The sequence below is a fragment of the Pongo pygmaeus genome, chromosome 11 (genome assembly GCF_028885625.2).
Source record: "Pongo pygmaeus isolate AG05252 chromosome 11, NHGRI_mPonPyg2-v2.0_pri, whole genome shotgun sequence".
NCBI classification, from domain to species: Eukaryota; Metazoa; Chordata; class Mammalia; order Primates; family Hominidae; genus Pongo; species Pongo pygmaeus.
In genome coordinates this window covers 61,937,081-61,951,550 of record NC_072384.2, presented here as the reverse complement: position 1 = coordinate 61,951,550, position 14,470 = coordinate 61,937,081, and the positions used below count along the sequence as shown (strand labels likewise).

General features: G+C 36.0%; 1 protein-coding gene across 4 annotated transcripts in view; it reads left to right on the top strand.

Annotated features, from left to right (window-relative positions):
- Positions 1 to 14,470, top strand: part of KCNH7 (potassium voltage-gated channel subfamily H member 7) — a 494,352-nt gene that overhangs the window by 388,335 nt on the left and 91,547 nt on the right. For all 4 annotated transcript variants that reach the window (XM_063648257.1, XM_054477433.2, XM_054477432.2 and 1 more), the window contains one exon: positions 9,603 to 10,028. In XM_063648257.1, coding sequence (XP_063504327.1) covers positions 9,603 to 10,028 — 426 coding nt within the window. The remainder of the gene's footprint in view (positions 1 to 9,602; positions 10,029 to 14,470) is intronic.

The following is a 14,470-nucleotide window of genomic DNA, read 5'->3' as shown; positions in this document are numbered from 1 at the left end:
CTAACATCACAATTAAAAGAACTAGAGAAGCAAGAGCAAACAAATTCAAAAGCTAGCAGAAGACAAGAAATAACTAAGATAAGAACAGAACTGAAGGAGATCGAGACACGAAAAACCCTTCAAAAAATCAATGAATTCAGGAGCCGGCTTTTTGAAAGGATTAACAAAATAGATAGACCACTAGCTAGACTAATAAAGAAGAAAAGAGAAGAATCAAATAGACACAATAAAAAAAATGGTAAAGGGGATGTCACCACTGACCCTACAGAAATACAAACCACCATCAGAGAATAATATAAACACCTCTATGCAAATAAACTAGAAAATCTAGAAGAAATGGATAAATTCCTGGACACATACACCCTCCCAAGACTCAACCAGTAAGAAATCAAATCCCTGAATAAACTGATAACAGGTTCTGAAATTGAGGCAGTAATTAATAGCCTACCAACCACAAAAAGCCCAGGACCAGACAGATTTACAGCTGAATTCTATGAGAGGTACAAAGAGGAGCTGGTACCATTCCTTCTGAAACTATTCCAAACAACAGAAAAAGAGGGACTCCTCCCTGACTCATTTTATGAGGCCAGAATCATCCTGATACCAAAACCCGGCGGAGACACACACACACAAAAGAGAAAACTTCAGTCCAATATCCCTGATGAACATTGATGCAAAAATCCTCTATAAAATACTGTCAAACCAAATCCAGCAGGGCATCAAAAAGTTTATCCACCATGACCAAGTCGGCTTCATCCCTGGGACGCAAGGCTGGTTCAACATATGCAAATCAATAAACATAATCCATCATGTAAACAGAACCAATGACAAAATTCACATCATCTCAGTAGATGCAGGAAAGGCCTTTGATAAAATTCAACATCCTTACATGTTAAAAACTCTCAATAAACTAGACATTGATGGAATATATCTCAAACTAATAAGAGCTATTTATGACAAACCCATAGCCAATATCATACTGAATAGGCAAATGCAGGCAGCATTCCCTGTGGAAACTGACAGAAGACAAGGATGCCCTCTCTCACCACTCCTATTCAAGATAGTATTGGAAGTTCTGGCCAGGGCAATCAGGCAAGAGAAAGAAATAAAGGGTATTCAAATAGGAAGAGAGGAAGTCAGATTGTCTCTTTTGACAGATGACATGATTCTATATTTAGAAAACCCCATCTTCTCAGCCGAAACACATCTTAAGCTGATAAGCAACTTCAGCAAAGTCTCAGGATACAAAATCAATGTGGAAAAATCACAAGCATTCCTATACACCAACAATAGACAAGCAGAGGGCCAAATCATGAATGAACTTCCGTTCACAATTGCTACGAAGAGAATAAAACTTACAAGGGGTGTGAAGGACTTCTTCAAGGAGAACTACAAACCACTGCTCGAGAAAATAAGAAAGGACACAAACAAATGGAAAAACATTCCATGCTCATGGATGGGGAGAATCAATATCATGAAAATGGCCATACTGTCCAAAGTAATTTATGGATTCAATGCTATTGCCATCAAACTACCATTGACTTTCTTTACAGAAATAGAAAAATCTACTTTAAATTTCATATAGAATCAAAAAAAAAGCTGGTATAGCCAAGACAATCCTAAGCAAAAATAACAAAGCTGGAGGCATCATGCTACCTGACTTCAAACTATACTACACGGCTGTAGTAACCAAAACAGCATGGTACTTGTACCAAAACAGATATATAGACCAATGGAACAGAACAGGGACCTCAGAAATATCACCACACATATACAACAAGCTGATATTTGACAAACCTGACAAAAGCAATGAGGAAAGGATTCCCTATTTCATAAATAGTGCTGGGAAAACTGGCTAGCCATATGCAGAAACCTGAAACTGGACCTTGGACCCCTTCGATACACCTTATACAAAAATTAACTCAAAATGGATTAAAGACTTAAATGTAAAAACCAACACTGTAAAAACTCTAGAAGAAAACCTAGGCAATGCCATTTAGGACGTAGGCTTGGGCAAAGACTTCATGACTGAAACACCAAAAGCAATTGCAACAAAAGCCAAAATGTACAAATGTATCTAATTAAACTAAACAGCTTCTGCACAGAAAAAGAAACTAGCATCAGACTGAACAGGCAACCTACAGAATGGGAGAAAATTTCTCCAATCTACCCATCTGACAAAGGTCTAATATCTAGAATCTACAAGGAACTTAAAATTTACAAGGAAAAAACAACCCTATCAAAAAGTGGGTGAAGGATATGAACAGACATTCTCAAAAGAACACATTTATGTGGCCAAGAAACATGAAAAAAAGCTCTTCATCACTCATCATTAGAGAAATGCAAATTAAAACCACAGTGAGATACCATCTCATGACAGTCAGAATGAAGATTATTAAAAGATCAAGAAACAAAGATGCTGGTGAGGCTGTGGAGAAATAGGAATGCTTTTGCACTGTTGGTGGGAGTGTAAATTAGTTCAACCATTGTGGAAGACAGTGTGGCAATTCCTCAAGAATCTAGAACCAGAAATACCATTTGACCCAGCAATCCCATTACTGGGTATATCCCCAAAGTATTATAAATCATTCTACTATAAAGACACATGCACATACATGTTTACTGCAGCACTATTCACAATAGCAAAGACTTGGAACCAACCCAAATGCCCATCAATGATAGACTGGATAAAGACAATGTAGCACATGTATACCATGGAATACTATGCAGCCATAAAAAAGAATGAGATCATATCTTTGCAGGGACACGGACCATGCTGGAAGCCATCATTCTCAGCAAACTAACACAGGAACAGAAAACCAAACACTGCATGTTCTCACTTATAAGTGGGAGTTGAACAATGAGAACACATGGACACAGGGAGGGGAACAACACACACTCACACAGAGGCCTGTCAGGTGTGGGGGGGCAAGGGGAGGGAAAGCATTAGGACAAATACCTAATGCATGTGGGGCTTAAAATCTAGATGATGGGTTGATAGGTGCAGCAAACCACCATGGTACATGTATACCTATGTAACAAACCTGCACGTTCTATACATGTATCCTGGAACTTAAAGTGAAATAAAAATGAAATAAAATAAGACAGAGAGAGGAAACTTTGAAATTCCTTGAGAGACCAACCATTTCCTAGAAATGAATATTAAAAGAAATATGTAATGCAAATATTTATTAAAATGATATTAAACAATGTAAACATTTAGTGGCAGTTTTGTGAGAAAAATGCAAAAATATACTTCTTATATATTCAATCCAGAATGAAAGCTTGAAGGTTTAATATGTAACTCTAGCCAAGTAAAAGTATTTCAGTAAGAGACCTAAGGTGATGAGTCTCTGAAATGTGGCTGTATTTTAATCTAACTTAATGAGCAAAGTAGCTAAGTATACTCAGAGCAATGGACCTCTGCAGTTAGCATGTCTGACTATCTTGGAACGTGATTTTCCCAGCCACCAACTTAACAGAAGCTTGATGTCAAAGAGTTCAAGGTTGGGCAAAATTGGGGTTGTGTGCAGTCTGTATGACTGAACACAGATCTACATAATATGAAGTAGATATGCAGAAGGCAAAGTAAACATTCTGCTGTGTAAACAGGAATCTAAATTTGCCTAATAAGGAACCAACTCAATTCTTACAGAGGTAAGCCTCTATGATGTTTGTAAACCTATTTCTTTTTTTCAATCAGGAAACTCCATTCTTAACTATCTTAGACATTTCTGAATAAGATTCTAGAATTCTCTTCTTAACCTGTTTATTTTGAAAAATTTTAAGTTTATTATAAAAATAGAGATAATAGTAACTATCCATCATCCAGTTTCAATAAAAATCAATATACAGCCAACATTCAGACCTACTCTCTCCTTCTTCTCCCCCAACTCTTGATTGTGCTGAGGCAAAGCCCAAATATTATAACATTTCTTTTATAAATATTTCACTCTATACTCTGAAAAGGTAAAGACTATTTTTAAAAGCACATAACTACAATATCATTTCCATATCTACAAACAATAATTGTCAATAATTTCTGTGATAGTTTATCTCCAAGATGACTCTAGCTGATTGAATCCTTCCCTTCCACATGCATATCATTTCCCTGTCAAGAGGTAGAGACCATTCCCCTACTTTCATGAATCTGGGCTGGCCTGCTTCTGCTTTTCCCAATAGAATATGGCAAAAGTGAGGCTATAGAAGTTCTAGACCTTGACCTGAAGAAGCCTGGGAGTTTCCACTTCTTTTGGGAGTGCTGAGCCACCATACCTTACTACCCTGCTTAAGAGACCATAGGAGAGAACATATCTATTTATCTGTTGATTGATCAAACTATCTATCTACATATATAGAGAGAGACCCAGCCATTCCAACATCTTGGGTGAGCCCAGCCTTCCAACTATCTTCATCAAAGTACTAGACATGTGAATGAAGCCTTCTTGGATTCTCCACACAAGCTCCCCCACCAACTAAATTCACTGAATTACCCCAGTTGACATTCTGTGGAGAAGAAAAATTGACTAGCCAAGACCTGTCTAAATTTTGGATCCATAGAATCATAAATAACAAAATGACTACTTTAGGTCACTATGTTTTGGTCTGATTTGATACAAGGAATAGATAACTAAAACAATTCTGTAATATTATCAATATTCAGTCAATGTACAGCTTTATCCAATCAGTTTTTAAATATTTTGGATAGAGTTGGTTTGTTTCAACCAGGATTTCAACAGATAACCCTAGAACTCAAAACAATAATGAAAATATTTTATGCATCTGTAAACATTTCCCATTTTACCAACTAATTTTATAAAAAATATCTGATGTTATATGGTAGCTCTAGATAGATAGGTGGTTTTTGCAAAGATTACTATCTACATTACACAAATTTTTTTAAAAAAGAACTAGATCTAGAGATTAAATGGCATATCAGAACAATTGTATCTGGACTTCAAACACAGATTGTAGAATTTAAGGTCTAGTGCTCTTTCCTTTATTCCAAACACTTCAAAGATTTATATTACCTGATTGGATCTAATAAGATTTGCTATTATTGGAACCATAAAGAAACAAGTATTTCTCCACTCCTCATCTTTATACCCTGAGATGTATTTATTTCTCAAATATATCCCCTCCTCTCAATTTCTGCCACGTGGTTCCTAGTGTAGGCTTCCATTATTTCCCTCCTGGTGTACCAAAGTCCTAATTGATCTCTAAGTATCTGGTCTTGATCCTCTTTCATTTTTCCTCCATTCCATTGCCAGATGCATCTGTCTAAAACCAAACTTGACCACCTTGATTCCTCTGCCTAATAATATTTAATAATTCTCAAACTGATATCCATAGAAAGAAATGTTCTCAGAAGCCCACAAGTTTTCCTGGAAAATCTTCAAAATTCCTGCATCTTGGTGAAAATTTAAAACAATAAATATAAGAATCTTCTGAAGCATTAAGATGATTACCTAATAACAAAGTACTGCCATCTACCTGACTACAGTAATGATGACTGCATTTGGATTTACCTCACGATGCTAATGCTTGCTATATAAATAAAGCTTTTTGAAGTTGTTTGGCTATTAAAAGTCGTGAGACAATTAAGCGGTCACATAAAACATGCATAATGATGCAGAAGTCAAAAGAACCTGCACCATAACATTTGATACCATACCGGTTTCTACAAATGCATTGTCAAAACACACTCCATTGTTATACATACCAAATTGCAGTGGTTCTGTATCAATGGGCATATTGGAATGTAACAAATGAACTCCCAGTACTAAGAGATAATGTGTTTAGATAATCACTTAATGTAGAATTCAATAATGCCCTAAAGCTAAACTTAAGTAAAGAAAAACATTTGTATAATTTTCAAGTAACACCATTTAAATTGGCTTTTGAAGCCTGATAGGAACAGAGTTCACATTAAGAATTAGGTTAGATTATCTTGATAAGCAAGTAAATCTTTGAAGTTGGTAATACTATTCTGACAACATACTTTTTCAAAAAAGACATTAAGATTAGAATAGAGAAAAATGTTTTATCTATTAGATTAAACCATATACAATAGTCAAGTTTCAATCATTTTTGATCTACAGAAATGTCAAATATTGAGTTGGTAATGAGAGTTTGAACTCACTGGTTTTATAAATATTTTATTTTCAAGTGTTTTCATTTTTTGTCATTGTATTAGTTTTTTTAGGGCTGCCATAATAAACTACCACAAGCTGAGTGGCTTAAGACAACAGAAGTTTATTTTCGCACAATTCTGGGGTCTAGAAGTCTGAAATCAAGATGTTGGCAAGGTTGTTTCCTTCTGGAGGTTCTGAGGGAAAATATATCCTGTGCCTGTCTCTATTTGAGGTTCTGGTGGCTGTGGACAATCCATAGCATTCCTTGGCTTGCAGCTGTATCTGCTCCCATGACACATGGCATTCTGCTTGTGTGTCTTTGTGTCTCTGTATCCAAACTTCTCTCTTCTTATAGGGATACCAGTTATTGGATTAAGGCACACCCCAAACCACTGTGACCTCATCTTAGCTTGATTTATATCTACAAAAACCCTCTTTCCAAATAAAGTCACATTCATAGGTACTGGGAATTATGACTTCAACATATCCTTTTAGGGTACACAATTTAACCCACAAGTCATATTAAGAGGTATAAGCATAAGAAGTTCTAATCTGGTTTTATTTTTGAACATATTTATCTAACATTGTAAATAAGAATAATATAAATCCTGCAATAATTGTCTTTCCTTTTAAAAAAGAGCCTGTATATTATTCCTGTATGAGAAGGTTGACCTAAAGCACAGAGCCTGAGATCCCTATCCTGTCACATTAGACCTTCAGCAACCTGGAACTGGCCCTCTCCATGGCCGTTCTCCACCCTACTTCTCTGGCATTTTATTCTTTAGCAAAATATAAGGCTGCTTACAATTCCCCAACACACAACGCATGATTTTATGCTTTCTTACCCTTGTTCACTCTGTCCCCTCTGCTTGTAATGTCCTTCCCTTCCCAACTTCCTCATCCCTTAGCTGTGTCCTTTTCTGACTCCTATTCAGTCTCAGTTCAACTGCCATCTTTTCCCAAAAATCCTCTGTGAAGACCACCCACCTCCTCCATCAGCACCGTCACCAATCCCGGGCCCTGAGTGAAGTGGACCTCAAGGGGACTCCCATTTTCCCACACATCTGTCTCCAAACAGACTATAAACTCCAAGATCTCAGGGACAGTGTCTTCTCCATCTTTCAGTCTCCAGCTCTTAGCACAGTGGTCATCTGAATGTTAAATGAAGGTGTGCCTGTGTGCCTATGTGGGATGGAAACAGTTTCAGCCACAGTTCCAAGATTGCTGCTTGCATTCTAATTTATACTTCTGCTAAAAGAGGTATTGCAATTGCCCCATGCGGGAGGTTAGTATCAGAAGTTTGTCACCTAAGCAGTGAGCAAACTCACACAAAGATAACTGTCATTAAAAGTGACTTATTTTTCCTCTTTGATTGGCTACATGCTTTTTTTATGAAAAAGATTTGTGGATTTAAGGATATGGAAAGATATCAGCAGCTCAAAAATTTTAGTCTTGTTTTGCTGGAGTGCCCTGGGTACACAGGAATCTAATGGAAGAAAGGACTGGAAAGATAGAATGGGTCCACATTTTAAATGACTTTAATGACTTTGAAAGCCAAAATAAAGCTGTATATTTTGCTTTCTATATACTGAGTAGTTCTGCTTTTCTGGAAAGGAACATGACATATTTCCTTTTGTACAGACCAAAGTGTTACACACCGTTTCTCTATACTAAGCATAATGGGATCAGAGTTCTATTAATCTCTACTTCTAAAATGACAGATAATTTAATTACTCCCATTTGGATTTTGAAACTCATATACTTATATATGTGTGTATCTTGAACTTTTAATATTTCACAGATAATAAAATCACTTTATTTTCCAGATTGCTCTTTTGCTAATAATTAGCTGCCATCATTTCTCATAATAGCTTAAAATAAAACCCTGTTCTCTCTATAAACTGGCTGGTTCAAATTTACACTGGACTGATTAAGTGGTCAGGTCAGATTATTATTTTTTTGAAAACTAGTTAAAGCAGTTTAGCAGTTATCAAAAAGCAGCTCTGCCTATTTTAGCTGAATCTTTTGTTATATTTAAAAGTTATATTGTATCTCATTTGGGGTTATTTAACTTTTAAAGTCCTTTTAAAAATAGGATGGTAACTCATTATGTGGGGATAAAAAGGTATGAGATATGACAATAAATATAAGATTTAAATTTCAAGTACGCCTGACACAATTCATTATTACAGTCAAGTTAAACATGAATAGAATTGCCAAAAACACAGAAATAACACTCTCTGACTAACCAATGGAGGATTACCTGAGATCCATGCTGCAAAGCTGATGATGTATTAATTGCGTTTAGATTAATCTAGTCTATGGAAATGTACTCAGTGAAATTAACTTTGAAATAGAGCCATTGTATATGTGTGGGATATTCATAGCATTAAATTAGAACCCACATTTCCCTTTTTAAATGGCTCTTTATATGCCATTTGTGGAGCCATTACAAAATTTCAGCTTTTTAAAACCCATATATTAAGGCTTACATTTTACCCAATAAATTACACTTAATGGGTAGCTAAGTAACCTTTTTGTTTTGACTTTTGTTTTTGAAACTTAGTCTTAAATCACTAAATCATGGACTTTTCTACTTGGTAGAGACAAAACTGTACTTTAGCTTTCATTTTTTTCAGGTAAACTAAAACTCTAAAAGGTAAACTGTTTTAGTTTATCTGATGCCTTATAAGGAGAATAAATCTTGGAGGTGAAGTACCGCTTGGTGTCTAAACATCTTGCAACATTTCCAGGTCAATATTCTGAACATCTCCTTGTAGCATTTTCTTTTTGCAACTCTCTGAATGTGATGGAAGAGTTGGAATGAAAGTGTATTTGTCCTGGAATATCAAATACTCTCTCAACCTTTTAAGGAAAAGCCTCTTTTGTGTTCATTTTAATCTCATTTGCCTTTTTTCCCCTAATGTTAAAAACAGATTGCAGGTGGGAAATTCTGCTTAATTAAAATTTGAATGAGTTGGGTTTAATTTATCAAGGTTTAATTATAAATTAAATATATGTAAATTAAATGTGACCATGGATCCAAGCAGACTGCTTCTATTCATTACAACTAATCCTTTCCTAGATTTGAAAACTGCATTACTAATATATCAAAACCAACTTTGTGATTTTCTAAAAACAGACATGTATTTTTACATCTGAGAAGTACTATGTTCCAAAGGAAACAGTAACATTCCTCGGTATCTCAGCAGCAATATTTATTATTTTTTCAGTGAAATTCATATTTATCAAGAAATGCCAGTGTGATTTTCTTGAGCCAAATACTCTGTACAATATAAGTTTATATGGGTTTATTTAATGTATGTGTGTGTTTCATAAATACTTCCAAATTACATGAATTCTCTCTAATAAATTTTACTGTATAATTAGTTCCCTTATTATTTTACGGGTTTACCAGATTACAAATGGCATATTTATGTAGTGTATGATTTTCTTTTCCACATTCAGGTTCTCTCTTTAGGAGCGGATGTCCTACCTGAATACAAACTGCAGACACCACGCATCAACAAGTTTACGATATTGCACTACAGCCCTTTCAAGGCAGTCTGGGACTGGCTTATCCTGCTGTTGGTCATATACACTGCTATATTTACTCCCTACTCTGCAGCCTTCCTCCTCAATGACAGAGAAGAACAGAAAAGACGAGAATGTGGCTATTCTTGTAGCCCTTTGAATGTGGTAGACTTGATTGTGGATATTATGTTTATCATAGATATTTTAATAAACTTCAGAACAACGTATGTAAATCAGAATGAAGAAGTGGTAAGTGATCCCGCCAAAATAGCAATACACTACTTCAAAGGCTGGTTCCTGATTGACATGGTTGCAGCAATTCCTTTTGACTTGCTGATTTTTGGATCAGGTTCTGATGAGGTAAGAACTGCTTAAGATTCTTATTTTCTGAAAGATTGCAATTATAAAAGTGAATCTATTTTAACTGCAAAAAGAATAGTTGCTTTGCAAGCTTCTTGTATCTCACAGATAAAATTCATTTTCAATTGGGGATGCTACAGAATGAAATGAAACCATTTTGCCATTGCAAATCAAATTCTTTCTCTTGCAAAAGATTCTCCATTCTTTACCCACCAAATTAAACTTGGAAACAAGTGGTCCATAGCACACAGCACATCCCCAGGATTTAAAATCTCTAGTTATTAACTTCACGGGTGTAAAACTGTCAAATATTAAGTATGTCTCTGTTTTTCTTAACTCATTATTAAGGTTTGAGACAGCAGAGTTTTGTTTTTTGTTCAAATTATGTGAAGAGGGCACCTTCTGAAATGTCTTATTCAAATATGCTTTCTCTTAAATAATATTCAGCTTGGAAAGTACTTTTTGTGTCTCCCAATGCCTAATAAAGTTGGAAACTAAGAAAATACGAGAAGTGTATGTATTGTGCATTTTCTGGATAGAGGGTCCAGAACTTTAATCAGCTCCTCAAAAGACTCTTTGATCCAAAAGAAGTTAAGTTTTCCTACAGTTCACTTCATCTAATTTCCATTATTATTACCATTTATAAACTTTCTGGATTCTATAACGGAAAGATTTACAGAATGCTTGAAAGTAGTTCCAAGGGAATAGGTTGAAAAACTCCTCAATATGTTGGATTTTTAAAAATTGTGTCTTTTTCTACATAAGAACCCTGCCCTGCACCAACTTCCTCCTCTCCCCAACAAAGAGGAGACCAACTCTTGGCAGATGGTTGCTTCCTAGCCAATGAAGACTTTAGAACAAGATAATCCTCCTCGACCAAGGCGAACCAAAAGATTTTGTTTCTAAATCTATTTATTTGTTAGAAATAAACTCTGATCGAACTATGAGTCAGTTAAGAGCAGGGTAATGAAACAATACATTTTTCCTGGGTTCTATAATTTTAAACAAAGTCCCAACCTGACTTTCCTCATCTGTAAAAGGATGATAATAATATTACCTTCTCCTCTTGCTTTTTTTTTCTAATTTGAGACTCTAATGAGATAATACATGTGACCCAGCAAAATACTTTTTAAAAATCAGCTGTTCTTAATTAGCTGAACTTTTAATATTAGCTACTCCTAACTTTGGGTTTTAACTAAAAGAGAGTGAAATACTTCTTTATTAATATATATCTTTGAGTTTTTTATAATGGGTGATTCATACCATTACGCCAAATAAGCTTATGTTGATGAACAATAAAATAAAACCTCATTCTTTCAAACGTTAAAATATATGCACCAACAGCAAACATTAGTGATTTGTAGACAAGCTTAGAAGTATAATGGGAGAAGTTTTAAGAAGTTTGTGTCTTTTAAATTTTAAAGTCTGAATTTTAAAATGCACTAAAAATTCTGGACATAATGTAAGTGTTACCCCCAAATTAAAATCTAGTACTGCTGCCAATGTAGATCTTAGAACTAGAAGTAACCACAGGAAATTATCTCGTTCAATCCTCTGCCTAGGAAGCTAAAGTACTATTATTCCCATTTTACAGAATGAGATTGTTGAAACCTAGAATTGTTCAGTGATGCACTCAGTCCTATTTTCTGCATTACTCTTAATTACTAATATAATACTTTATTTATTCAAAATGTTTTTGTTGGGTACCCTTCAAAGTGACAGGCACTGTCCTAGGTTTAGAGATTCAGAAGTAAATCAGACAAAGTTTGTGTTGTCCAGGAACTTACATTCTAGAATTGAGGAAGAGGGATAGGGGATGGCAGAGGGCAAAAGACCATTAATAAACAAACCAACAAACACAGTGCAGAAAGGTTTCAGGAAAGAGTAAATGCTGTAATGATAGCAAAGCAGGTGGATGTGATAGAGAATGACCTGGATGGATGGCTAACTTGAATTGGAAATTACAAAAGGCCAGTAAGGAGAGGCCATTTGAGTTGAGACTTGATAGGAAGCAACCATCCACATGAGACCACCGTGCAGAGCATTTCACACAGAAGGAAACACTAGTGAAAATGTTGCATTTGGGGAACAAGTTTGTTATGGTAGAGGAACAGAAAGATGGCTGGTGGCTGCCAGGCTGAACCACACAGTAAGAGGTGGAATGCTAAGGTTTGAGAAGGCAGAGACAGAGACCAAATCACCTAGATATGTGGGATTTCTTACTTATTCTGGCTGCAATGGAGTCTTTGGAACAGGTATGATATTATCCAATGGACATTTTGAAGACTGCAAAGGCTGTCATCTGCAGACTGGAGAGTCATGCTAGGAGCAGGGAACTAGTTCAGACCACATGTTGTGATGCAGGACAAAACAACAGCTTGGAAGCAGCAGAAATGAAGAAAAGTAAAGAAATTTGGGATATATTTTGGAGGTGAGCTGCCAAGGCTTGTTTATGGATTAAGTATTGAATGGAAGAGTAGGAGAAAAAGCAGAATTAAGGGTGGTGCAAACATTTTTTGTTGCTTGTTTATTCTTATTGAAACATTTCTTTGGTGAAGGGCAGGAGGGTTGCTGAAGCAAAATTATAAATGGTAATGCATTTATTCAGATGGAAAAACCTTAGGGAGAAAAAGTGTGTTGTGGGGAAGAAATTCCAGTTTTAGCCACCTTAAGTTTGTGATGACTATTGGTTATTGAACTACAGGTGACATGTAGGCAAGTCAAGCACCCCATGAGCACCTAGAAAAATAATATGTGAGTATAAGAAGAGAAATGAGATCCATTAAATTAAATGTTAGATACAATCCTGACAAACATTGTTTTGGATCAGCTTCTAGACAAGAACCATGTGTCAGTTTTCTGTGTGGATCTGTTAAGGGTCTGGAGACATATATTTGACAGGTCAAAAATAAAGCCTTAAAACCTACACTTTTTAAAGTGGCAGGGATTTTGTTGTTTAGATATACAAGATCCAGTAGCCATATCTGGGATAAAGAGGAATCCCAGGAGAGGGCTTTCATATGTTCATAGATGAATATTTCTACACAATAAATGCATAAGTACATAAATAAATGCATACGTACATAAATAAACAAATTAAGAGTGATTTTCAACAAATTATAAGAACAGTCATAATTTCTTAATTGCTTAATTTTAAGACACGGTCTCATTCTGTCACCCAAGCTAGAGTGCAGTGGTGTGATCTCAGCTCAATGCAGCCTCTGCCTCCAGGGCTCAAGTGATCCTCTCCCTCAGCCCCCTGAGGAGCTGGGACTACAGGCAGATGCCACCATATCCGGCTAATTTTCATATTTTTTTGCAGAGAGTGTTTCACTATGTTGCCCAGGCTGATCTCAAACTCTGAGCTCAAGTGATCTTGCCTCAGCCTCCCAAAGTGCTGGAATTACAGGCGTGAGCCAGTGTGCCTGGCCCTAAAATGTTTTCTATCCATCAAAGCATCATAGATGAGCTTAGAAAACATAATTTTGTCAATGTCAATTAAACATTAATATCTTCTTTGCCAATTTCCCTAAATGTTAAGATACTGTAACACTTTTATTTACATTCAACCCTAGAAAAAAAATCAAATTTTTATCTATATTATGTAATTTATGTAACAGGTGTTAATAAATGCTAAGAGGATATATTGGCATATACGTTTTTACTAAAGAAGACATGGCACGGCCGGGCGCAGTGGCTCACGCCTGTAATCCCAGCATTTTGGGAGGCCAAGACTGGTGGATCACGAGGTCAGGAGATCGAGACCATCCTGGCTAACATGGTGAAACCCCATCTCTACTAAAAATACAAAAAAATTAGCCGGGCGTGGTGGTGGGCGCCTGTAGTCCCAGCTACTCGGGAGGCTGAGGCAGGAGAATGGTGTGAACCTGGGAGGCGGAGCTTGCAGTGAGCAGAGATCGCACCACTGCACTGCACTCCAGCCTGGGCAAAAGCACGAGACTCCATCTCAAAAAAAAAAAAAAGAAGAAGACATAACTATTTAATTTTTTTCTTACATGATTACAAATCACCTACAATAACTAGAGGATATTCTATAATGTTAAAAAACATGTTGAAGAAAATAAATACTGGCAATAACTGGGCTTGCCTATGTCATTAATATCTTCCTGATGATAATGCCATCCAGAGAGACAATAAAAAGATTCTCTATTTCCTAATTTCTGCATCAGCAAACATCATACCACCCATTACGTCAATCATTGGCAAATTTTCTCTGTATCATTGGTTCAAAGGAATAATGTTATTGGCTCAGTCTCCAGAAAGTTAACTTTTGATTATCCGCCTCATATTTTCCCGTATTTAGCTCATCTGTGGCAAATCTTAATTTCAGAGATATTAGCAGCAGAAATCTACAAAACTCTGCTCAATTACATGCTTCATTAACCTCTTACTCCCCAGAAAATTAGGATTCTTGCAATTAA